Raw genomic sequence first — 26,582 nt, 5'->3', positions numbered from 1 at the left:
CCTCCATTAGTACAGACCCCCCCCCCCCCTCTATTAGTACAGACCCCCCAGGACAACCCCCCCTCCATTAGTACAGACCCCCCCATGACAAACCCCCCCTTCCGTTAGTACAGACCCCCCCAGGACAAACCAATCCCCCTCCATTAGTACAGACCCCCAGGACAACCAATCCCCCTCCATTAGTACAGACCCCCCCCAGGACAAACAACCCCCCCCCCCCCGGCTCCCTCCATTAGTACAGACTCCCCAGGACAAACCAATCCCCCTGCATTAGTACAGACCCCCCAGGACAAACCAACCCCCCTCCATTAGTACAGACCCCCCAGGACAAACCAACCCCCCTCCATTAGTACAGACCCCCCAGGACAACCCCCCCCCCCCGGCTCCCTCCATTAGTACAGACCCCTCCAGGACACCCCCCCTCCATTAGTACAGACCGCCTCCAGGACAAACCAATCCCCCTCCATTAGTACATACTCCCCAGGACAAACCACCAATCCCCCTCCATTAGTACAGAACCCCCAGGACAAACTCCCCCCTCCATTAGTACAGACCCCCCCCCAGGACAAACCAATCCCCCTCCATTAGTACAGACCCCCCCCAGGACAAACCAATCCCCCTCCATTTGTACAGACCCCCCAGGACAAACCAAACCCCCTCTATTAGTACAGACCCCCCCAGGACAAACCAATCCCCCTCCATTAATACAGACCCCCCCCAGGACAAACCCCCCTCCATTAAAACAGACCCCCCCTTCATTAGTACAGACCCCCCCAGGACAAACCAATCCCCCTCCATTAGTACAGACCACCCCCCTGGCTTCCATTAGTACAGACCCCCCCCCCTCCATTAGTACAGACCCCCCCCAGGACAAACCCCCCAATCCATTAGTACAGAACCCCCAGGACAAACCAATCCCCCACCATTAGTACAGACCCCCCCAGGACAAACCAACCCCCCTACATTAAAACAGAACCCCCAGGACAAACCAACCCCCCTCCATTAGTACAGACCCCCCCCTCCATTAGTACAGACCCCCCCAGGACAACCCCCCCTCCATTAGTACAGACCCCCCCACGACAAACCCCCCCTTCCGTTAGTACAGACCCCCCCAGGACAAACCAATCCCCCTCCATTAGTACAGACCCCCAGGACAAACCAATCCCCCTCCATTAGTACAGACCCCCCAGGACAAACAACCCCCCCCCCCCCGGCTCCCTCCATTAGTATAGACCCCCCAGGACAAACCAATCCCCCTGCATTAGTACAGACCCCCCAGACAAACCAACCCCCCTCCATCAGTACAGACCCCCCAGGACAACCCCCCCCACAGCTCCCTCCATTAGTACAGACCACTCCAGGACACCCCCCCTCCATTAGTACAGACCGCCTCCAGGACAAACCAATCCCCCTCCATTAGTACAGACTCCCCAGGACAAACCACCAATCCCCCTCCATTAGTACAGAACCCCAGGACAAACTCCCCCCTCCATTAGTACAGACCCCCCCAGGACAAACCAATACCCTCCATTAGTACAGACCCCCCCCCCCAGGACAAACCAATCCCCCTCCATTAGTACAGACCCCCCCCCCCAGGACAAACCAATCCCCCTCCATTAGTAAAGACCCGCCAGGACAAACTCCCCCCTCCATTAGTACAGACCCCCCCAGGACAAACCAATCCCCCTCCATTAGTACAGACCCCCCCAGGACAAACCAATCCCCCTCCATTTGTACAGACCCCCAGGACAAACCAAACCCCCTCTATTAGTACAGACCCCCCCAGGACAAACCCCCCCTCCATTAGTACAGGCACGGACCGCCCCCTCAGTGACATCACTGCGCGGCTAGTCTCTTTCCAGACAGAGACAGCGGCTCCGATCTCCGGCTGCTTCGCTCTCCAGCTGCTTCGCTCTCCTCCTCTGACAGGAGGAGGGAGGGGGGATGGGCTTGAGAAACACATCGGCGGCGGCGACCGGCGGGGAGAGCCGCCTCTCGACACGGACAAGGAAAGGAGGAGGATGGAGGGGAGCACTCTGGCGATTCAGCGCCCCCACCTCTGTGGCGCCCGGGTGAACTGCACCTGCCTAGGATCGGCCCTGACGACACCCCCGTAATGGGCAGCACCAGGGGCGGGGGGCCCTGCCCCATTTTCGGCCGATATGTTTCGGCGGCCGAAATTTCGGTGCATCCCTACTAACTACAACTCGTTGTGTGTAAAAGACACCTGTCCATAGAATCTCTTTCTTCCATTCAAACCTAGCCATCACGGGCAAGACCAAAGAGCTGTCAAAGGATGTCAGGGAGAAGACTGTAGACCTGCACAAGGCGGGAATGGGCTACAAGACCATCAGCAAGAAGCTTGATGACAAGGAGACAACTGTTGGAGGGATTATTCTCAATAGGAAGAAAGAAAAAATATCCGTCTATCACCCTTGGTCTGGAGCTCCATCCAAGATTTTGCCTCCTGGGGTAAGGATGATCGTGAGAAAAGTGAGGGATCAGTTCAGAACTACACGGGAGAAGCTTGTGAATGATCTCAAGGCAGTTGGGACTACAGTCACCAAACCATTGGTAACACAATACGCCAGCATGGATTGAAGTCCTGCAGCACCAGCAAGGCCCCCCTTCTCAATAAGACACATGTACAGGCCTGTTTGAACTTTACCAATGTACATCTAAATGATTCAGAGGAGGATTGGGAGAAAGTGCGGTGGTCAGATGAGACCAAAACTGAGCTCTTTGGCATTAACTCGCCTCGCTGTGTTTGGAAGAAGAAAAATGCTGACTATGACCCTAAGAACACCATGCCTACAGTCGGAGGTGAAAACATTATCCTTCGGGGCTGTTTCTCGGCTAAAGGTACAGACCAACGTTGAGGGGCCAATGGACGGGGCCATGTATTGTAAAATCTTGGATGAGAACCTTCTTTCCTCAGCCAGAACACTGAAGATGGGTCTTTCAGCATGACAGTGACCCAAAACATACAAGGCAACAAACACACCAAGGCAACAAAGAAGTGGCTCAAGAAGAAGTACATTAAGTTCATGGAGTGGCCTAGCCAGTCTCCAGACCTTAATTCTATAGAAAATTTATGAAAGAAGCTGAAACTTCGAGTTGGCAAGCGACAGCCAAGAAACTTTAAGGATTCAGAGAAGATCTGTAAAGAAGAGTGGACCAAAATCCCTCCTGAGTGTGCAAACCTGGTCACTAACTACATGAAACGTCTTACCTCTGTGCTTGCAACAAGGGTTTTTCCACCAAGTACTAAGTCATGTTTTGCACAGGATCAAATACTTTTTTTACTCACTGAACTGCAGCTCAATTTATAACATTTGTATCATGTGTTTTTTCTGGGTGTTTGGTTGATATTCTGTCTCTACAATTTAAAATAAACCTACGATAAAAATTATAGAGCCTTCATTTCTTTGTAAGTGGAAAAACTTACAAAATGTGCAGGGGATCAAATAATTATTTTCCCCACTGTAAGTGCATTCCATGGATTTGCTACATTTACTAATCATTGTGTAATCAATTAAAAAAGTGCAATCATTATTTTTAGTGTTTAGACAATATTTTGTTGGCACTGTTATTTTAAAAGAAATCAGTCAAGAAACCATCACGATTTTCTGGCTTCTAAATTACTGACCTGAACCAAAGAAGCCGCGTGTAAAAGGCAGAACACCTTATCTGCATCCTTTTTCCAAGTCAGAAACTAAAAACCATAGGGTCAGCATTCCACTGCTAAGAGGTTTGCTTTCTTTAAGGGGTCGCTCACATTGAATTAGGCGGGTAGGAAATGGAAGACTATTTTTATTTCCATTGAAAAGCTGCCAAGGTTGCTCTTTCATTCGTCCATAAAGAATCAGTAGTCATGCCTGCACACTGCAGCACAGGCACCTGGGTAAAAACAGAAGTAAAAGTAAACATTTTCCAGCTGAGCAGAGGGCTGGGCAGTAAGGAAAGTGTCTCTTGTTTCTGAAGTTAAAAGAGAGAGGGGAACCCATATATTTTTTTTTTTTCTCCCAAATATGAGATAGTATTTTAATATATCCTTAGTCTCACTGAAGAGGGAGATTTGGGAATGTACTCACAGCGAAGGCTACTCTCTCTCAATGTCTCTTGTAAAGCGGTCTGCTTTTCTTCGTAAGAGCGGCACAAAGAGACTGCATGTTCTGGAAATGTAATAAAATTGTTTAATGTAAGATCATATACCCATATCTTACCCAGCAAAAAATTCTCAGAATCAATATTCTTGCTGTTAAAAAACAAAGCACTAAAAAGTTGATAAAAAGCTTAAAGCAATATGCAGTTAAAATCAAAGAGCCAAACTACATCAATCATATTAAATCGTGTAATTGCTTCATACAAGTTTGTTTTCAACAGTATCGCCTGTCCGAAATGTCTTAAAGCCCACATGAACTTTAAAGAGGATTTTCATCATGTAAACAAAAATGTAAAAGTTAGTAGTTACAAAACAACTTACAGCCTGAGCAGAAGTCTGTCCCCTGCCAACAGCTGCAGACTGGGACCCTTCCTCTCTGTGTAAAAGCAGTGATCTCATGGCACAGGTAAGACACACCTCCTATTGAGTCAGACCTATAGCTTTGCAATCAGCAAAGCTCATGCTCTGGCTCTGACTCAGCAGGGGGTGTGTTAGACCTCTACAGAAAGACCACTGCTTCCCCACAGAGAGCAAGGGTCCCACTCTGCAGTATAATGCCTGATTATTTAAAGAAGACCAGCTGGAACAATTTAAGTTTTGATGAACCTGGTATATAGCTGATTTACACAAAGTTCAATTGGGCCTTAAAGTGTATCTCCGGCCAAAAAACATTTTTTTTTTTTTTTTTGGATAAAGTGGGGAAGGATTAGAAATTCCCATCCTGCTGACAACAGCTTCACCTGGCATGAAGGAAGAGGTCTGCATAGAATGCATGAAGGTAAAAAACCTTGAGGCTTTAGAACCACTTTAAGCTTCACTATTTTACAATTCTTCGGATACCAATTTTAAACTATTGAAGCCCCGAAATTATCTAAGAATTACCAGAATGCTAACAATACTTTTAAAGGAAACATGTAATGAGAGAAATACATGACTCCCACTGCTGATCTCTTTCTGAAAATGTCAGACCCCCAGATTTCTCTCTTGACTGACTGTTTGAAACCACACAGGGTCTACAAAAGCCTGACTACCTAGGAAGCATTACGTTTTAGAAATTATGGGTTCCTCCATTCTTACCTTTGGGAAGCCCCAGTTGCTGAAGCTCACTGGACAGACTGTCACTGCTAACATTGTGCTTGGCTGCACTTGAAAGAATAAAACAAAGTACAGCAATGGTCGCTTTAATGTCACCGGACTCTACAGGAAGAGAGAGCGAGAGAGACAAAAGCAAAATTAAATTATATTCAATCAAAAATCATTTTAATTTAATTTATATACATTTTCCTAAATAGTCATATGTAACTGTATTTTAGAGACGGCATACAGTAGTAAGCAAAATGGCTTGACAGGTACAGTAAAACCTTGGATTGCGAGCAAAATTTGTTCCGCAAACATGCTTGTAATCCAAAGCACTTGTATATCAAAGCAAATTACCCATAAGAAATAATGGAAACTCAGATGATTTGTTCCACAACCATTTATTCAGAGGTCTTTCAGTTTATAGTCCATATAAAAAGATTATTGTAATGTGATAGGTTGTGTAACCATAAAATGTCCATCCACAAATGGAAGTCTCCACAAGGGGATTAGAAGCAAAATCCAGTAGGAGCTACAGAGTATTAAAGAGAAGAGGGGCGCCTCCAAGTGTAGCAATATGGTTACATTTAATGAAGGTATAGCATTTAGCAACTCACATGGTTGATGACTAAAAGAGGCACATCTAAGTATGCAAGCACCCAGGGTAAAGCTGTCCACATAGACCGTCCTCCGCACCGCCGGCCCTTACCTCTGTCAGTCTGCAATCGTGACCTGGAAGACTACCCTGCAGTAGAGTGACCTGAAAGCGAGGCTTGAAGTGCTCATGGAGCGCAGCGTGGAAGGTATGACGTCAATGGTGGTGTGGAGGATGGTCTGTGTGGACAGCTTTACCCCGGATGTCTGCATACTATGATGTGCCTCTTTTAATCAACAACCATGCGAGTTGCTAAATGTTGTACCTTCATTAAATGCAACCATATTGCTACACTTAGAGGCGCCTCTGTTCTGTTTTATACTCAGTTGTGACATGACGCTACTTGTATATCAAGTCAAAATTTATTTTAAAATTTTACTTGTCTTGCAAAATGCTTTCAAACCAAGTTACTCTCAAACCAAGGTTTTACTGTATCTAAATCAAAGATTTAAAAAAAAAAAAAAAAAAAAAAAGTGTATGGACTGCCTTAGTTTGCAACAGCACTTCTTTTCTCACTATACAAGCCAACTGTAATGCAAAAGCAGCTCAAAGAAACTTAAAGCAGCTTAGGAGGAGGTCATTTGCATTTGTAAAAGAACTCAAGAATCTCAAAAGTGTCTAAAAACGGAGCTGAAACACACACTGGGTGCACCTGAAACCATTCTGCATTTGCCCACCAATAGAAGCCCAAACAGTGGTGGCACAGCATGCACAGTTCTGCCTCAGGAACTCCAGTCACCTTCTCAGCAGGTAGTGTGGTAACCAAGCCTAGAAACAAATTTACACAACTAATGTACTATACACAAATTATAACATTCTTACCAAAACGAGCATCAGATGTTAGCTTCAAAATTTTTTCATACTGTTTGAAAAAAACAAAACAAAAAGAAAACAGAATAAAAAAAAAACACACACACAATTGAGGCATGAGCTGTAAACTTTTTCTTAAAGCTGAAGTTTAATTGCGTTTTCAAATTAATCAGGATAAGCAATTTCATTACAGGAGGAGAACCTGTACAACTGTGCAAGACTGAAGGCAAGGCCGGAGTACAGCTTGATCATTTTCAACCAAAATTTAACTTACATCAATGGCTTCTCCCAGCTGTTCTTTTAGCACTTGGGCACAGATCAACTTTAGCTTAACAGAGGACTGAAAATAGAAAAGGATAAAATGAAAGTGTGAAAAGAAAAAAAAAAAAAAAAAAAGTATGATGTTAAAAGGATAAGTTCACCTTTGGGAACACGTTACATGTTCCACCTGTTTTTAGGGTGTAACACGTTCCGCCCACATCAGTCATTCACACAGCTCTGTGTGTGAATGAACTACAAGCCCGGCATCCTTTGCAGTTGTCGGCTTGTAGTTCTCAATGAATTACCATGGCTTTGTGGAGCGCCATAGTAGTTCATCGATTTCTTCCTGTCATTGTATCTGCTTGCCTGTATGGGATGTACAGGCACACAGATATACTGACAGATCTGAAGAAGACCTGCATGCTTTACAGGCTCCAAAAGAAAAAAAAAAATGCACATGCTTTTTTTTACCTGCAAAAAAATGTGCATTTATTATTTTTTTCTAAAAGGTGAACTTATCCTTTAGGCTGCATTCACACCTGAGCGTTTCAAAGTCGGCATTTTTACCGCATTTTTTTAGTGTTTTTGCCATGCTTTTGTTCAGGTCACCAATGTAAAAGGCAGAAAACGCATGTAATCTGCCCCAAAGAAGCTTACGTTCTTTTTTGAGCTTAGGGCATTTTTCAGGCGACAAAACGCTCAGATGTGAACAGGTGCCATTGAAATGAATCAGATTTTGCATGTTGGGTTTTTTCAGGTGTTTTTTAGGGAATTTTACAAGCTGAAAATGCTCAGGTGTGAATGCAGCCTGAAAAGGAGACCTTTCCTGACATAAACATGGAGGCTGTCAACACATTCTCCAGGGTAATTAGAACAGAGTGTTTTCACGATTTCGTTATCAACCAGACAAATGCATTATGATTTTATATAGAACATGTTAAAACATTCTACTTAACTATTTTAGCCAATGTGCTGATCTCTGCCAGAACCCAATCAGGGCAATCCAAGTCACCGCAGAAACGGAACCTCTAAAGTGAAATAAAGAATTACATGTTATTTGATAAAAATAAAATATCATATTACCATATCAGGAAGCAAAGATGATGTGCTAGGGGATAGGCTTAGTAGACAAACAGCTTTATAAATTGGAATGTGCATCTTCTGATGACCAAGAGCAACAATATAAAAACATTTAAAGCCCATCTCTGTAATAAAGTTCACTCCCCTCCCCTGATCACTGGAATGCAAAATGAATAAAAAATAAAATCTAAAACGCCCTTTTACTTACCTGAAGCTGTGGTCTTGTGGCACTCCAGTTTTGAGCTTTCTTTCCCCTTCTGTTTACTTTCTGCAGGGTCCTTCTTTGGGTGTCCACACCATTGCCTGCGTGAGGTGCACACTTCCTAATGGCTGTCCAGTAGTGGTTTACTCCGATGATTCAGGGCTGGGGGTCATATTTCGCTTGGAATGGGGCTTTAAAGTGTACATACAGCCAAAACAATGCATGTTACCCCTATCAGTTTCTTTTTTGCTGTTGTGGGAGATTTCTCTTCACAGACAGCTGTCACCCTAACCAGTATTCTCATTAGGTGATATACTCTAACCTCTTGTTCTGTGACAACTGTAATATTTAGCGTTTTCCATCACTTTCTTTCTCTGTCTGTGGTCACCTGGAGAAAAATGTGCCCAGCTGGGATGCAGACTGCAATAATAACTAGACAAGCATTCTAGTCCTTGCCCACTCGATCCAATAAATAAATAAATAAATAAAAGTTTGGGCTATATAGTATATACTCTATGCTTTCATTTGCCAGGCAGACTACAGAGCTGCAGATAGCAGTTGACTTTCCTGTAGCTTGATGAATCATAGATTATAAAAAGGGCCCACAGAAGAGTTTTCAGCAAAGTTTATACAATGGGAATTCACCAGCTAATGCATTGGTTACAGAAGGATTTCTAAACTTCGAAATGTTCCAGTGAGCATTGTTGGGGCCATAATCCGGAAGTGGAAAGAACATCACTTCACCATAAACCGGCCACGACCAGGTGACACACGTAAGGAGCTTGCCAGAAATTGTTTTAGTTGTCTAAGCAGCTCACATGCATTCTCCTCAAACTTCAACTCCTCCATCTCTGGTCTTTCATCGTTACCAATTTTATCATCAAGGTGCTTTTCCCACCCTTATGCTGAATTTTTCTTTTCTAAAACACCAAAGGTAAAAGAGAAGGGGCCGTTGGAGTGTTTGTTTGGGAGCATCAAACAGGAACTGCAAGTTAAATAACCAAATAGAGATTCAGCATCAGGCACACACAAGGTGTGAGAACAGATAGATGCAATGTCCTTGGCTGTGGTATGTTTCTCCTCTGTCATGCTTAATGGGGCAATATGGCACATCAGGAAGATAGGATTCCTTTACTTAGACAACCATTGGGAGCCTAACTGGTTTCCACAGAATGTTGGTACAACTAATGCCACGTACACACGAGCGGACTTTATGGCAGACTTTGTCCAGCGGACTTTTCGACGGACTTTCCGAATGAACGGACTTGCCTACACACGATCAACCAAAGTTTGATGGATTCGTACATGATGACGTACGACTGGACTAAAACAAGGAAGTTCATAGCCAGTAGCCAATAGCTGCCCTAGCGTGGGTTTTTGTCCGTCGGACTAGCATACAGACGAGCAGACTTTTCGACCGGACTCGAGTCCGTTGGAAAGATTTGAAACATGTTTCATTTCTAGGTCCACCGAACTTTTGGGGAAAAAAAGTCCACTGGAGCCCACACACGATCGAATTGTCCGACGGACTCCGGTCCGCCGGACCAAGTATGCTGTAAAGTCCGGTCGTGTGTACGCGGCATTAGTGGCACGGGGGCCAGGGAACAAGTCTTCCCTGCACATTGGGTCCTACTTTAACCACCGCCACCACATCACGCAGAAAGAAAAATATGAAGAATTTCAGTACGTTTTTTATTATAATACTATGTTAAATATTCGATATGTTATAGTCAGAGCTATAATGGTTTACGATTTTATTTTGTATTTCAGATATAGTGCTGTCAATTGTACGCAGCACTTTACCATAAATTTCACATTTACATCAGTCCCTGCCCCCAAGGAGCTTACAATCTAAGGTCCCTAACTCACATTCATATGCTGGGGCTAGAGCTGCAGGATTCTGGCTAAAATGAGACTCACAATTTTTTTGCTTAGAAAAAAATTTTGCTTAAAGATCAAAATTTTCATGGCGTAACATCATCTTTCACATTATACAAAAAAAATTGGGCTAACTTTACTGTTTCATTTTTTAAATTGCTTAAAGTGTATTTTTTCCCAAAAAATTGCATTTGAAAGACCGCTGCGCAAATACAGCGTGACATAAAATATTGCAACAACCGCCATTTTATTCTCCAGGGTCTCTGCTAAAAATATATAAAATGTTTGGGGGTTCCAAGTTATTTTCTACCAAAAAATACTGATTTTAACTTTTAAGCAACAAGTGTCAGAAAAAGGTTTAGTCTTTAACCGCTTCAGCCCCAGAAGATTTTACCCCCTTCCTGACCAGAGCACTTTTTGCGATTCGGCACTGCGTCGCTTTAGCTGACAATTGCGCAGCCGCGTGATGTTGCACCCAAACAAAATTGACGTCCTTTTTTTCCCACAAATATAGCTTTCTTTTGGTGGTATTTGATCACCTCTGCGGTTTTTATTTTTTGTGCTATAAACAAAAAGAGCGACAATTTTTGAAAAAAAAAAAAAAAAAAAAAAAAAAAAAAAAAAAAAAACGCAATATTTTTTACTTTTTGCTATTTTAAATATTCCCCAGAAATATATGAAAAAAACTATTTTTTTCCTCAGTTCAGGCTGATATGTATTCTTCTACATATTTTTGGTAAAAATAAAAAAAACGCTATAAGCATATATTGATTGATTTGCGCAAAAGTTATAGCGTCTACAAAATAGGGCATAGTTTTATGGCATTTTTAATTATTATTATTATTTTTTTTTTACTAGTAATGGCGGCGATCTACAATTTTTAACGGGACTGCGACATTATGGCGGACACGTCGGACAATTTTGACACATTTTTGGGACCGTTGGCATTTTTACAGCGATCAGTGCTATGATAATGCATTGATTACTGTAAAAATGTCACTGGCAGGGATGGGGTTAACCACTAGGGGGCAATCAAGGGGTTAATATGCTCCTCAGTGTGTGTTCTAACAGAAGGGGGGAGGGGACTGTGTAGAGGAAGAGATCGCTGTTCATACTCTTTATGTACAGATGATCTGTCACTTCTCCCCTCAGAGAACCGGAAACTTTACACACACAGATCCGGTTCTCCGCGTACCCCAGAGCGATCGCGGGAGCATCGGCTCCGTGGGCGAGCAGGGGGCACGCTCGCCTCTGGTGGCGTGCACGCACCCCCTAGTGGCCACGGGGCGAAGCGACGTTACATAATGTTGTTTCGCCCAGGCATGCCATTCTGCCGCAGTACAACTGCGGCGTCTGGTCGACAAGTGGTTAAACTGACCTCATTTACAGACTGAGGTTCATTCCTTTGATCTAAAAAGAACTACATGTTACAATGTTTCTCTTTAATCTCTGCCTAAATGTTGTGATCAAAAATCCAGGCAGCCTGCCAAGTTTTATTTATTTTGTCAGCTGTCAGAAGTGAGCAGAGAACTCTCTGCACTTATTACATAGAAATCGGTAAAAAGCCATTTTAAGATCGTCAGGAGATTCTTCAATGATTATTCATGCAGCTCTAGCTAGGGCCAATTTAAAAAAGGAGCAAATTAACCTACCAGCATGTCTTTAAAGTGTGGGGGAGAAACCGGGGTATCCGGAGGAAACCCACGTAGGCACAGGGAGAACATGTAGACTCCAGACAGGTAGTGCCGTGGTTGGGATTTGAACCGACAACTCTAGTGCTGCTAGGTGGAAGTGCTAATCACTTAGCCACTGTGCTGCTCATTTATCTATTTTTTTTTTTTTAATTTCTAGGCTATTTTTCCATCAGGTTTATTCTTTATATAGAAATCTCACTTTACAAATCAACATTGATTCCTGGGGGGGTGAAAAAAAGTATTTGATCCCCTACTGATTTTGTACGTTTGCCTGCTGACAAAGAAATGATCAGTCTATAATTTTAATGGTGCTTGGTTAAAAAAAAAGCGAGAGACAAACAACAAAAAAAAAATCCAGAAAAACGCATTTCAAAAAAGTTATACATTTATTTGCATTTTAATGAGTGAAATAAGTATAGGACTCCTTCGCAAAACATGACTTAGTACTTGGTGGCAAAACAATTGTTGGCAATCACAGAGGTCAGACATTTCTTGTAGTTGACCACCAGGTTTGCACATATCTCAGGAGGGATTTTGTCTCACTCCACTTTGCAGATCCTCTCAAAGTCAAATTAAGGTTTCGAGGCTGACGTTTGGTAATTCGAACCTTCAGCTCCCTTCACATATTTTCTATGGGATTAAGGTCTGGAGACTGGCTAGGTCACTCCAGGACCTTAATGTGCTTCTTCACGAGCCACTCCTTTGTTGTCTTGGCCATGTGTTTTGGGTTATTGTAATGCTGGAATACCCATCCACGACCCATTTTCAATTTCCTGGCTGAGGGAAGGAAGTTCTCACCCAAGATTCAACGGTACATGGCCCCGTCCATCGTCACTGAGGCGGTGGAGTTGTCCTGTCCCCTTAGCAGAAAAACAACCCCAAAGCATAATGTTCCCACCTCCATGTTTGACGGTAGGCATGGTGTTCTTGGGGTCATAGGCAGCATTCCTCCTCCTCCAAACACAGGAAGTTGAGTTGATGCCAAAGAGCTTGATTTTGGTCTCATCTGACCACAACACTTTCACCCAGTTCACCTCTGAATCATTCAGATGTTCATTAGCAAAGTTCAGACGGGCCTGTACATGTGCTTTCTTGAGCAGGGGGAACCTGTGGCGCTGCAGGATTTCAGTCCTTCACAGCGTAGTGTGTTACCAATTGTTTTCTTGGTGACTACGGTCCCAGCTGCCTTGAGATCATTGACAAGATTCTCCCGTGTAGTTCTGGGCTGATTCCTCACCGTTCTCATAATCATCAAAACTCCATTAGGTGAGATCTTGCATGGAGCCCCAGACCGAGGGAGATTGACAGTTATTTTATGTTTCTTCCATTTGCGAATAATCTCACAACTGTTGTTACCCTCTCACCAAGCTGATTGGTGATGGTTTTGTAGCCCATTTCAGCCTTGTTTAGGTCTACAATCTTGTCCCTGACATCCTTGGACAGCTCTTTGGTCTTGGCCATGGCGGAGAGATTGGAATCTGATTGATTGCTTCTGTGGACATGTTTCTTTTGTACAGCTAACATGCTGAGATTAGGAGCACTCCATTTAAGAGAGTGCTCCTAATCTCAGCTTGTTACCTGTATAGAAGACACCTGGGAGCTAGAAATCTTGCTGATTGATAGCGGATCAAATACTTATTTCACTCATTAAAATGCAAATCAATTTATAACTTTTTTGAAATGCGTTTTTCTGGATATTTTTGTTGTTATTCTGTCTCTCACTGTTAAAATAAACCTACTATTAAAATTATAGACTGATTGTTTCTTTGTCAGTGGGCAAACGTACAAAATCAGCAGGGGATCAAATATTTTTTCCCTCACTGTATGACATTTAGTTTACAAAGTATTTTGCCATTTCCTACTAATAAACTCAGTCCTACCTGTATGACTTCCCTAGTTAGGATGTTGTCGTTTCCGCTAGGGTAGAAGCAAGTTGTGTCTGTCTGCTAAAAAGCAATGGCCCCCTGCAGGTTTAACTCATAAGGTACTAGTATGCATCACATACTAGCACATTATGACAGACTTGCCTGTACACAGAGCCCTCCAGTGAAGTACTGTCACAGCTCATCAACGCTTCCATCTTCACCTGGTCTTACTTCCGGATTCGCGGGCTCTGGCTGTAGCCGCGATGACGTCACTCCCAGCACCAGAGCCCCCGGCTCCAGCACGGAGCTCTATGTATGCCGTCCCTTCAGAGCGCATGCAGCGCTGACATCACCAACTGCATGTTATGTGAATATCTCCTATACAGTGCAAGTTTAGAAGATATTCACTGTACCTACAGGTAAGGCTTATTATAGACTTACATATAGATAAAAGTTCAAAAGTGGCGTGAAATTGCACTTTAACCGGTTCAATACAGGGCATTTTCACCCCCTTCCTTCTCAGACCAATTTTTAGTTTTCAGCGCTGTCACACTTTAAAGACAATTGCGCGGTCGTGCGACGCTGTACCCAAACAAAATTGACGTCCTTTTTTGCCCGCAAATAGAGCTTTCTTTTGGTGGTATTTGATCACCTCTGCAGTTTTTATTTTTTGCGCTATAAACAAAAGAAGAGCGACAATTTTGAAAAAAAACACAATATTTTATACTTTTTGCTATAATAAATATCCCCATTTTTTTAAAAAAAAAAACTATTTTTTCCCTCAGTTTAGGCCAATATGTATTCTTCTACACATGTTTGGTAAAAAAAAAAAAATCGCAATAAGCGTATATTGATTGGTTTGCGTAAAAGTTATAGCGTCTACAATATACGGGATAGATTTATGGCATTTTTAAAAAAAAGTTTTATTTTATTTTTTTTACTAGTAATGGCGGCGATCTGCGATTTTTTTTCGTGACTGCGACATTATGGCGGACACATCGGACACTTGACACATTTTTGGGACCATTCACATTTATACAGCGATCAATGCTAAAAAATTGCATTGATTACTGTATAAATGTGACAGGCAGGGAAGGGGTTAACCACTAGGGGGACACGAGGGGTTAAATGTGTTTCCTAGGGGAGTGATTCTAACTGTGGGGGGTGGGGACTCACAAGGGGAGGAGACCAATTGGTGTTCCTCTGTACTGAGAGCACAGATCGGTCTCCTCTCAACTGACAGGACGTGGGTCTGTGTGTTTACACACACAGATCCACGGTCCTGCTCGGTTAACGGGCAATCGCGGGTGCCCGGCGGACATCACGGCCGCCGGGCACACGCACCGGGTCACGAGCAACGCAGCGGGTACGCACGCGCCCCCTAGACGGTCGTGAAGCCCAGGACGTCATATGACGGCCACCCAGGATGGGAGATCCCATCTGCGGCAGTCATTTGACAATACACCGGTATTGAAGTGGTTAAAGGATAGGTCCACCTTCTAAAAAAAAAAAAAAAAAAAAAAAAGTGCATCTTTTTGCAGGTAAAAAAAATGTGCACTTGTATTTTTTTATTAGGAGCCTGTAAAGCATTGCACCTGCAATCAGCAGATCACAGGTGCAATGCAAGGTTCCTGTAGACCATCAGTGCAGCTGTCTGCCCGTAACTCGTACAAGCAGGCAGTTACACACTGACAGGAAGCATCAATGAATTACCTATCAGAGCCCTAGTATTTCAATGAAAACTACAAGCAGACGGCAGTTGTTGTTCTCCCATTCACAGAACTCTGTGAACGAATGGCAAGGCCGGGTAGGCAGAGCAGGTGTCTTTTAACCACTTACGGACCATCCGCCGTCATTTTACGTTGCTACTTTGAAGAGGAATATCGCCGTTATGGCAGCAGCTAGCTGCCATAACCCCGGTATCCTCTTTTTCAGCGGGCGGTCCGCTTACAGATAAAAGTGGTCTCTGGGCTGGATTCGGCGCAAGATCACTTTTATTGGTGGCGGGAGAGGCCCCCCCTCCCGCCGCCCTCCACAGATTATCTCCGCTATCGTTAGAGCGAGAGCAATAATTCTAGCCCTAGACCTCCTCTGTAACTCAAAACATGCAACCTGTACAATTTTTTAAACGTTGCCTATGGAGATTTTTATGGGTAAAAGTTTGTCGCCATTTCACGAGCGGGCGCAATTTTGAAGCGTGACATGTTGGGTATCAATTTACGGAGTAACATTATCTTTCACAATATTAAAAAAAAAAAAAAAAAAAACTGTTTTTAAACACCAAATCTCAAAAATAGGCTCAGTCCTAAAAGATGGAGTTCCGTCTAAAAAAAAAAAAAAATTAAAAGTCAGCAGCTACAAATACTGCAGCTTCTGACTTTTAATAATTACACTTACCTGTCCCAGGGTTCAGTGATGCGGGGGAACGAAACTCCGCTCGTCTCCCCCTCCTCTCTGCGGCACCAGCATTGTCACTGTGGGCGCCCGGTACGCACTGCGCAAGCCACGCTGTGACTAGCCGGGGAGAGGTGAACTTACTTCCGGTGCCGCGGTGACCTAGGAGGAAGTGGGAGCTGGAACCCTCTAAAAAGAGGGTCCCCCCCCCCCCCCCCAGAAAAAATGACATACCAAACGTGGCACGTCAGGGGGTCACCTTCCATTAAAGCAGAAGTTCGATTTTTGGGTGGAACTCCGCTTTAAGTGGTTAAATTGTGACAGCGAGTGCGGGGAGAAGATACCTGGCTCGCCATCACAACGGGATAAGCTGAACTTATCCTTTAAAATAACTATCACATGCGAGGAAAGATCACCCTGTTTCATAAGCGCAGACACTGCAGTCTACACTTTTCCCTATTAAACGTATATTGCAGTTGTCAAGTAAATAAAGGCGAAGGTCAGGGCACTCTCAGGTATTTTAAAGAGCATAAATAATCCAAGGTTTATCTACCAAGTCTCTATGGTCAAAGTTTAAACAGCATACATTAATCTCCACATTGTAGGCAGCAAGGTACCATGGGATATCTAGTTCTTAGCGGAGGAAACATGAAAGGAGATTTTTCAAGTAAGCGTATATTGGATTGTCAAACATAACCATTACTGGGTTGTTATTACAATGCTGATGTTATAAGACGAATTTGTATGCTGTGACCAGAGAACTCATTTAACAACATGGAACATTTGTGAGTATCTGCATGGTGTCAGCATCTTCCATAGGACTAAACGTCACACAGACTTATTATTACTCCTCCTGGCAGCTTCCAGACAAATCTTGTTATTACACGTCACATCAATACAGACATGACAGTGATCAGTGTGGTGGTGTATCAGTGTATGGGGGGGGGGGGGGGAGACACTTTCCATCACTGACCAGGAGGAAGAAGATAAAGATCTCACATGTACACTACAACTCAGTACAGAACTGTAATCCCCATCACCTCCCTGACAAATGTCAGAGTGAAGCCGCCATTGTCTGTCACCGCAATCAAACATGACTGAACAGCCCCAGCACTGCACACACTCACCATATTGTCAGCAACACGAGCTCTTCCTGTCAGCTGACCACACACCGGTCATGTGACTTCACCACCTTCAACAACTTTATTAGAACAGAGCACTGAGCCTATCCTCCCCTGATGGGGCTCTGTGCTGTTCAGTGCTGACCTTTCCAGGCTGAGTTGTTATCATCTATTCTATAAAGACTCCAGTTCTCTATTTCTTACACGAGACTTCTGAAGAAAGTGAGAAGGACAGAGAGTGTGTGCTTTATTATCATATAGAGAGGGTAGGTTACCCTCTCTACAAGTACTGCATGAGAAGTAAGTATGTATATATATACACACATTACATAGCTCCCAACTGTCCCTGATTTGGAGCAATGTCCCACTTTCCTCCTCATTTGTCCCTCATTTTGGTCTGATCTGTATAGTTGTATATAAAATACACTTTTTATCTATAAAAAAGATTTCCAGCGCTAAACCTTTCATCTGATTTCTAAATTGCTGCATTTGTAAGTTCCAAAAGCCAATATAAAGTAATAATAGTGGTAAGAAAAGCACTTGTGGGTTTAACTAATCTTATTTTTTTGTACAATTCTCCTTTAAGGGGGCGTGGCAAGGGGTGTGGCCTATGCCTGCATACTTTTGCTGATAGGTGTCCCTCATTGCCATCTCAAAAAGTTGGGAGGTATGACATTATATATCTCCCAACATTTTGAGATTAGAATAAGGGACACCTACTAGCAAATGTATGTAGGCATACACCCCCTTAAAGGAGAAATAACCCACCAAAAAAGGTTAATGAAATCCACAAGTGCTTTTTTTACCACTACTATTCCTTTATATTGGCTATTAAAATGTAAAAATGCAGCAATTTCGAAATTTGATGAAATGTTTAGCACAGGGGAAACACTTTTTGAAAGATAATTTATATACAACTATATAGATCAGACCAAAATGAGGAGAAATGAGGGACGGAGGGACATTGCTCCAAATCAGGGACAGCCCCTCGAAATCAGGGACAGTTGGGAGGTATGCTACCTAGCTCCTGACTAGGGATGAGCCGAACACCCCCCTGTTCGGTTCGCACCAGAACATGCGAACAGGCAAAAAATTTGTGCAAACACCGTTAAAGTCTATGGGACACGAACATGAATAATCAAAAGTGCTAATTTTAAAGGCTTATATGCAAGTTATTGTCATAAAAAGTGTTTGGAGGCCTAGGTCCTGCCCCAGGGGGACATGGATCAATGCAAAAAAAAAGTTTTAAAAACGGCCATTTTTTCGGGAGCAGTGATTTTAATAATGCTTAAAGTGAAATAATAAAAGTGTAATATCCCTTTAAATTTCATACCTGGGGGGTGTCTATAGTATGCCTGTAAAGGGGCGCATGTTTCCCGTGTTTAGAACAGTCTGACAGCAAAATGACATTGCAAAGGAAAAAAAGTCATTTAAAACTACTCGCGGCTATTAATGAATTGCCGGTCCGACAATACACATGGGAACCCCGAACCAAAATAAAAAAAAAAAAAATGACGTGGGGGGGTCCCCCTAAATTCCATACCAGGCCCTTCAGGTCTGGTATGGATATTAAGGGGAACCCCGCTCCAAAATAAAAAAAAAAACGTCGTGGGGTCCCCCCAAGAATCCATACCAGACCCTTATCCGAGTACGCAACCTGGCAGGCCGCAGGAAAAGAGGGGGGGACGAGAGAGCGCCCCCCCCTTGAACCGTACCAGGCCACCTGCCCTCAACATTGGGAGGGTGTCAAAAATTGGGAGGGTGTCACCGGGTGGCCCCGCCCCCCCCAACCGTCAGAAGAGGAGAAGCGTCACACAGCGGGAGCCTCCCTCCATGCCATCATGGATGCGGAGCGGCCCGAAAAGAAGATGAAGACAAGAAGATGAAGAGAAGAGAGGGATCCTCCCTCCATGCCATCATGGATGCGGAGCGGTCCGAGGAGAAGAAGGGAAGAAGACGCCGCGGAGGAGATGCTGGACGAGAACACCGGAGGAAGAACCAGAAGAAGAAGAAAATGAAGGAAGATAGAAGAAAGAAGAAGCATTTAAATAAAGGAATTGTCAAAAACTGTCTCTTGTCATTTTTAACATTTTTGACAGTTTTTGACCCTCCCACTGTTGAGAGCATGTGGCCTGGTACGGTTCAGGAGGGGGGGGGCGGCGCTCTCTCGTCCCCCCTCTTTTCCTGCGGCCTGCCAGGTTGCGTGCTCGGATAAGGGTCTGCTATGGATTTTTGGGGGGACCCCGCGCCGTTTTTCTTTTTTTTTTGCGCGGGGTTCCCCTTAATATCCATACCAGACCTGAAGGGCCTAGTATGGAATTTCGGGGGACCCCCCACGTCATTTTTTTTTTAAATTTTGGTTTGGGGTTCCCCTGTGGGAAATTCTCATGCCGTTTTTATCAATGAACTTCTATGTGTATTGTCGGACCGGCAATGCATTAATAGCCGCGAGTAGTTTTAAATGACTTTTTTTCCTTTGAAATGTCATTTTGCTGTCAGACTGTTCTAAACACGGGAAACATGCGCCCCTTTACAGGCATACTATAGACATCCCCCAGGTACGAAATTTAAAGGGATATTACACTTTTATTGTTTCACTTTAAGCATTATTAAAATCACTGCTCCCGAAAAAACTGCCATTTTTAAAACTTTTTTTTGCATTGATCCATGACCCCTGGGGCAGGACCCAGGTCCCCAAACACTTTTTATGACAATACCATGAATATAAGCCTTTAAAATTAGCACTTTTGATTTCTCCCATAGACTTTTAAAGGGTGTTCCGCGGCATTCGAATTTGCCGCAAACACCCCAAATTGTTTGCTGTTCGGCGAACTTGCGAACAGCCCATATTCGAGTCGAACATGAGTTCGACTCGAACTCGAAGCTCATCCCTACTTCTGACTGTCCCTGATTTGGATTCTGTCCCTTTTTTTCCATCATGTGTCCCTCATTTTGGTCTGATCTATATAGTTGTATATAAAATGCATGGTTTATCTTTTAAAAAGTGTTTCCCAGTGTTAAACCTTTCATCCAATTTCTAAATGGTTGCATTTGTAAATCTCAAAAGCCAATATAAAGGACTAGCAGTGATAAAAAAATAAGCTCTTGTGGGTTTAAAGTGGAAGACCATGCAAAATCTAAAATCTCCGCATCTATAGACACCAGGAATATAACGCTAACCTCTCTATCCCTGTAAAGAAAAGACGAGTATACATACCTTGTACCTTTCTGGATACTGATCTGACCCGCTCTGACCGGATTCCACGCAGCCGCGGCTTATCTATGTAGGCGGGTGCAGAGGAGACGGAGCACAAAGGAAGCCCCAAAGTAACTCTATGGGTGACATCACTTCCCATTCATTTCACAGCCCTTGTCGGCCATGTCCTCTGCAGAGTTTCCGGCGCTGGAGATCGGGTCAGATCAGCTTCCAAAAAGGTATGTGTACTCATCTTTTCTTTACAGGGGTAGAGAGGTTAGTGTTAGATCCCTGGTGTCTATAGATTTTGTATGGACTTCCACTTTAAGGGGTAACTCCACTTTTGTGGAGAAAAAATAGCAAATAAAGAAAAAATAATATAGTGCATATAATTGCGACACTAATCATATTGTACTTGAATGTTATTAAAAATTACCTTTCCTTTTCAATCTACAGTAGGGTTGCCACCTTTTCTTCAAGCCAAACCCAAACACTTTCACGGCGCAAGGCAATTTTTTTGTAGCACATGCTATGACTACTTTCACACTGGGGCGGGCGGTCGTCCACGGTAAAGCGGCGCTATTTTTAATGCCATTTTACCGTCATTTTAGCGGCGCTATTCGGCCACTAAAATGACAGTTTTAACCCCCACTAGTGGCCGAAAAAGGGTTAAAAACGCCCGCAAAGCACTACTCTACTATGTACCTGCTTATTTATGCCATCATGTATCTATGTGATATGAAATAATTTTTTAAATTTATGTATGTCAGCTTTCTATGGCATTTGTTTTTTATGATCGCATCATGTATTTTGAGAATATTTTTTCTTGTCTGTATAATAAATCAATTTCTACTTCATATATTCTTTTTGTACCTTTACCTGATTTAGTGACTCACCTCACTCAAAATCCCATGACCACTGTTCTTTGCATACTTATGTATATACCGGGATGGAAGCCTGTCACTGGTGCTGTGTCAGTTCATATCTTTCTTGCATAGGCAAACTAGGAAGTCACCTAGGGTGCAGCCACGGCCGCTGGTTTCCCTGGCTGTCCAGGGTTTTTGGCATCAGCTACAGAAGGGGCAGATGACCGCATTTGCCTCCTCTAGTGCTGACTGCAGCCCTGTCACAGAAGAGTAATCTGTCCTCTTCCTCTCCACGCGCTGTGCCAGTGCGTGCTGGGAGCCTGACTGGCTCCTGCCTGCTGTGGAGGAGGTGGAGGAGGGGAGAGCCAGACCGGGCTCAACTGAGCCAATTCAGGTGAGACCACATACAGGGGACACACACCGAACGGGCACCTTAACCCGTAAACTGTTGTAGGGAGCACAATGTTCCTGCACTACTGTCACTGCACTCTGAACTGATTTCTGATTTACTATCCCAGGGGCTTTCCATTCAAATTTTACCCTACAATGGGAGGGGCCCCTAGATTGGAAGTAGCAGTTTTTCTATGGAGGGGCCCCTAGTAGTCTCTCTATAGAGGGGCCCTCGGCCAGTGAATTGGAGGTGTAAGTCACCTTATGCAGAGGCCTCTGGACTGGAGGTAGCAGTCTCTCTATAAAAAGCCTCCTTAGAGAGACCGCTACCTTCTGTCCAGGGCCCCCTTCATAGTTTTTGCCACCTCCAGTCCAGGGGCACCTCTGTAGAGACATTGCAACCTCCAGCCCAGGGGCCCCTCCATAGAGAGATTCCCACCTTAACCTCTAGCAACCAATCAGTGAATGGTATTAATGTTCAGTAACCTCTTGCAACCAATTAGTGAGCAGTAAAGATGTGCAGTAACCTCTAGCAGCCAATCAGCAAGCAGAACCTGTAACCTCTGGCAACCAATTGCAATCGCTGCCTGATCTGCTGCAGTGAACTCTAAGCTAGCTGCTATTTATTGTCGGTCCCAGAGCAGGTGAAGAGTGAAATTGCATGGGGGGAGCCCAAGAAAATGGCACTATTGGAGCCTTATAAGTGGATCCTGGAGGCGGGCTCTGAATATCATGGCACTACAGCACCAAACATTCTCAGTTAAAATACATTCAAAATTCATATATTTATACAAAGATGATATATAAATAAATATATACAAATTTAAATATATGAATTTTGAATGTATTTGAACATGCTCGGAAGTTTCTTTTTTTTGGGGGGGAGGGGGGGGTGGAAGTAGTTAGTCTTGCCTAGGGTGCAAAATAATCTTGCACCGGCCCTGGGTGGAGGAGTATAATGTACTTGGGGAAAAAGGAAAAATTGGAACAGGGAACAAAGGAAAAAAAATGGAAATATGGCAGAACGTGGCATGCTGCCAGGGCCGCCATCAGGGGGGTACAGCCCATACACCTGTAAGGGGCCCAGACGTCCCTAGGGGCCCAAGCGGGGGCCACTTCTTTGGGCACTTTCCCCGCGTATCCTCTGAGGACCGGTGCCGCAATGGAGCTCTCTGTGACAGGTGTCGGCTGCTTATCACAACAGCACACCTAGCCGATGGAGTCTAGGCTCCTCCTCCATTCTGAACAGGGACGGACTGAGGGCCCAGGGTAAGTGGGGGGGGGTATACTTGCCACTGTGGGGACAGCAGCAGTGCCATTGCTTCTACATACATACACTGTGCCAGCGGTGCATGTTTTTAGAATCTCCAATGCTCCTTTCTGTCCCCCGTCCCCCCCCTCCCTCTCCTGCACTGTGAGAGATCTCTGACTCAACCCCCCCTTTCCTCCGATCATCAGTGTGGTGTGCTGAGGGGGCGGAGCACACTGTAGCTACTGCTGGCCTGGACAGCTGCTGACACTACAGGGAGGAGGTGAGATTCGTTTTTTATTTTTTTTGGACTAAAGTCTCCTTGGAAGAAAAGCTACCAAAGTTTCTGTAGGATTTGTTTTGTACTTATTGCAGTGATAAGGAGACACGGAAAATGAAGAGACAGCGAGAGTGACAGATATCTCCCAAGTTAACACACAGCCCTTGTTTCGTCACATTCGGCGACCCATCACATTTGGCTATGGAAGTGACGTTCTGCTGAGAAATTTCGCACTGCGCATGTGTAACTTGCAATATGCGTTCCAAAAGTTTTGCGACAATACGGAGCAGTGAAACTGTCAGATAATGTAACGGAATTGACGTTACAGACAATACAAACACTACACTATGCGTTCCAAGACTAATACTTCCTTAACAACAATCTTGCACGGTACAGACTGGGCATGTGTAAAAGTGGCGGGAGCGTGCACAGCTACAGTTGAATTAAATGATGTCAAATCAACATTAGTAACGACAAAATCATATATCATCTACAGAACACATACAATCAGGGGCGTTGCTAGGGGGTGGCTTTTGGGGCTATAGCCCCGAATCTGGGGTCAATAGCCCCGAGTCTTTGCAAGGGTCCCCAAGGGAAGGGGAGGCTCTCTGGGGACCCTTATGTAAGTGGGGGGCTCTCTGGGGACCCTGATGCAAGGAAGAGGCTCTCTGGGGACCCTGATTTTAAGGCAGAGGCTCTCTAGGGACCTAGATTTAAGGGGGAGGCTCTCTGAGAACCCTGATGTAAGTGGGGGGGGCCCTCTGGGTACCCTGATGAAAGTGGGAGGCTCTCTGGGGACCCTGATGTAAGGGGGGGCTCTCTGGGGACCCTGATGTAAGGGGGGCTCTCTGGGGACCCTGATGTAAGGGGGCTCTCTGGGGACCCTGATGTAAGTGGGGGGCTCTCTGGGGATATATATACACACACACACATATATTACTGTATATACATGTGTATGCCCGCCCAAGCGTATGACTTTCTTTACTACGCTGCTATGGGCTCTAGCCCCAGATCTTTTGTAGACCTAGCAACGCCCCTGCATACAATGAATGCTAATTTATACGTTCAGGTTGAGGGGGGGTGCTATTTATTAGATATGAATCGCGTCCAACACTGTGAACAAACTGAGCAGCAAGTCCAACACACTGAAACAGCACATCCAACAAACTGAGAAGTTTTGTGTAATTTGACGATCGGATGGTCTCTTTAATAGGCATGGAATGGGATGGGCTGTTTACTAGAGGACCTGTATCATTGGTTAACATTTGCAGCAGCATGGGGTGGGATGGGCTGTTTACTAGAGTATAATTGGTTGACGTTTGTGGCATAGATTCTATAATTGGTTGAGGCTGGGCACGCTCCCGCAATGCAACAATACAAGTGGAACGCATTTTAATGTGTTTGACGTCACTTCCGTCACACTATCTGACGGTTTTAGCGTGCTGTTTTGTCGTAAAAGTTTTGGAACGCATATGGCGGCGTCGCGCATGCGCACTTCAGCGGGTAACCAGATGTGATGGGTTGCCATATGTGACGAAACACCCTATCAAAATAAGCATCCCTCAATTACTCTGTTCAGATAATGTGAATGTAATTTATGACCATTCATGTAACCCTACATGTGATGAGTTTACACTTCTGATGGTGCAGACTCAGAGCCTGGATAACACAGGGTTATATGAATTGTCATAATTTAATTTCACATTATCTGGACATACACACAGTGCTAGGGGCTGGGTTATATAGATATATATTTAAATCTTTTAACAGGAGGATGTTTTCTTTGAGTACCAATTTTGTATTATATATTGTTGTATATATTAGTAGATGAGCACAATAGTTTTTTTTTTTCATTATAAACATCACTATCTGACCACATCTCAGCCACCTAGTCCCCCCAGCTTACATCACCCCCAGACCACTTCATATCTGACAGACATCACTCAGACCCTTATCTACCCAACATCACTCCCTAGTCACCACTCAGACTGCCATTAAAATAAGTCTTTCCCCATTCTCCACTGTCATACCCTCCATACTCCTCTCCTCTACATACTGGAGTGGATCTAGGCTGTACTGAGGGCACAGAAGGGAAAGAAGGACTACAGAGGACGAATGTTGCCAGAGAGATCCAACATAGAGGGGAGATGAGACTGGAGAAGGATGACATGGGATGGAGAAGGAGGACCTAGAATAGAGGAAAAGGAGGACATGGGATGGTGAAAATGGGACTGCAAAAGGAGGATGATGTGGGATGGAGGAGATGGGACTGGAGGAGGAAGAGGACATGAGATGGGGACAAGGAACTGGAAGAAGAGCACATGGGATGGAGAAGGAGGAAGACATGTGATGGAAGATATGGGAGTGGAAGAGGAAGAGGACATGGGATGAAGGAGATGGAACTGGAGAAGGAAGAGGACATGGGATGGAGGAGATGGGACTGGAGGAGGAAGAGGACATGGGATGGAGGAGATGGGACTGGAGGAGGAAGAGGACATGAGATGGGGACAAGGAACTTGAAGAGGAGCACATGGGATGGAGAAGGAGGAAGACATGGAGGAGATGGGACTGGAGAAGGAAGAGGACATGGGATGGAGGAGATGGGACTGGAGAAGGAAGAGGACACGGGATGGAGGAGATGGGACTAGAGAAGGAAGAGGGCATGGGATGGAGGAGGTGGACATGGGATGGGGGAGAAGGGACTGGAAAAGGAGCACATGGAATGGAGGAGGACATGGGATGAAGGATATGGGAATGAAGGAGGAAGAGGACATGGGATGGAGGGGGCCCCAAAATTTCTGATGGCTGCCCTGCATGCTGCTGTGACAAATTTCCACCATATAAGTGGCACATCTGCGCGTTCCGGTAATGCACACAGAAATGCACGTTTCCACGCAATCCTGGAACATGCAAAAATATGTGCCTCACGCTTGTAGTGCCATTTATTGTAAATGTCACCCCAAAATGTGAGACGCCAATACAACAAATGTGGCAAAATACATGGTAAATAAAACAAACCGGAACACGCCATGGACTACTTGCCACGCTTGTTGCTCATAGGGCAGGGCACTGAAATCAATGGGCTGCTCTATGCTTGTTGGGTGTTTGCCATCCAGGTATATGTCAGAGGTGTGACTGGGGCCTTCATCATTTCACAAACTATGGAATGCTGGGAGAGCAGAAATCAGCAATTAGCACATGTGCAAAAATGAAAAAAAAATGTCCAAACAGTGAAAGGGTTAGAACCTCAAAATGACTATCTGAGCGCTCACCCCCCCCCCCCCCCCCCTGCCTGTTTGTGAGCTTTGTAAATTCAGCCTGTAGGCTCAGTATACAGATCTAATAGGGATACGGCTCCTGTAATAACATGTTTTTCTTGAAGTGACGGTTATTGTGAAT

General features: G+C 44.4%; 1 protein-coding gene across 1 annotated transcript in view; it reads right to left on the bottom strand.

Annotated features, from left to right (window-relative positions):
• COMMD4 (COMM domain containing 4) overlaps positions 1–17,290 on the bottom strand; it is a 32,531-nt gene extending 15,241 nt beyond the window's left edge. Inside the window, exons 1-6 of the mRNA XM_073618924.1 lie at positions 17,209–17,290; positions 7,925–7,996; positions 6,982–7,047; positions 6,720–6,759; positions 5,243–5,362; positions 4,095–4,175 (exon numbers count right to left, since the gene is read on the bottom strand). Of these exons, the coding sequence (XP_073475025.1) occupies positions 4,095–4,175; positions 5,243–5,362; positions 6,720–6,759; positions 6,982–7,047; positions 7,925–7,996; positions 17,209–17,211 (382 nt within the window). The 5' untranslated portion in view covers positions 17,212–17,290. The remainder of the gene's footprint in view (positions 1–4,094; positions 4,176–5,242; positions 5,363–6,719; positions 6,760–6,981; positions 7,048–7,924; positions 7,997–17,208) is intronic.
• Positions 17,291–26,582: the final 9,292 nt, after the last annotated feature.

Source organism: Aquarana catesbeiana, linkage group LG03 (genome assembly GCF_042186555.1).
Source record: "Aquarana catesbeiana isolate 2022-GZ linkage group LG03, ASM4218655v1, whole genome shotgun sequence".
Taxonomy (NCBI): Eukaryota; Metazoa; Chordata; class Amphibia; order Anura; family Ranidae; genus Aquarana; species Aquarana catesbeiana.
Note: the sequence above shows the minus strand (reverse complement) of the source record. Positions and strands in the feature narration are given on the sequence as shown.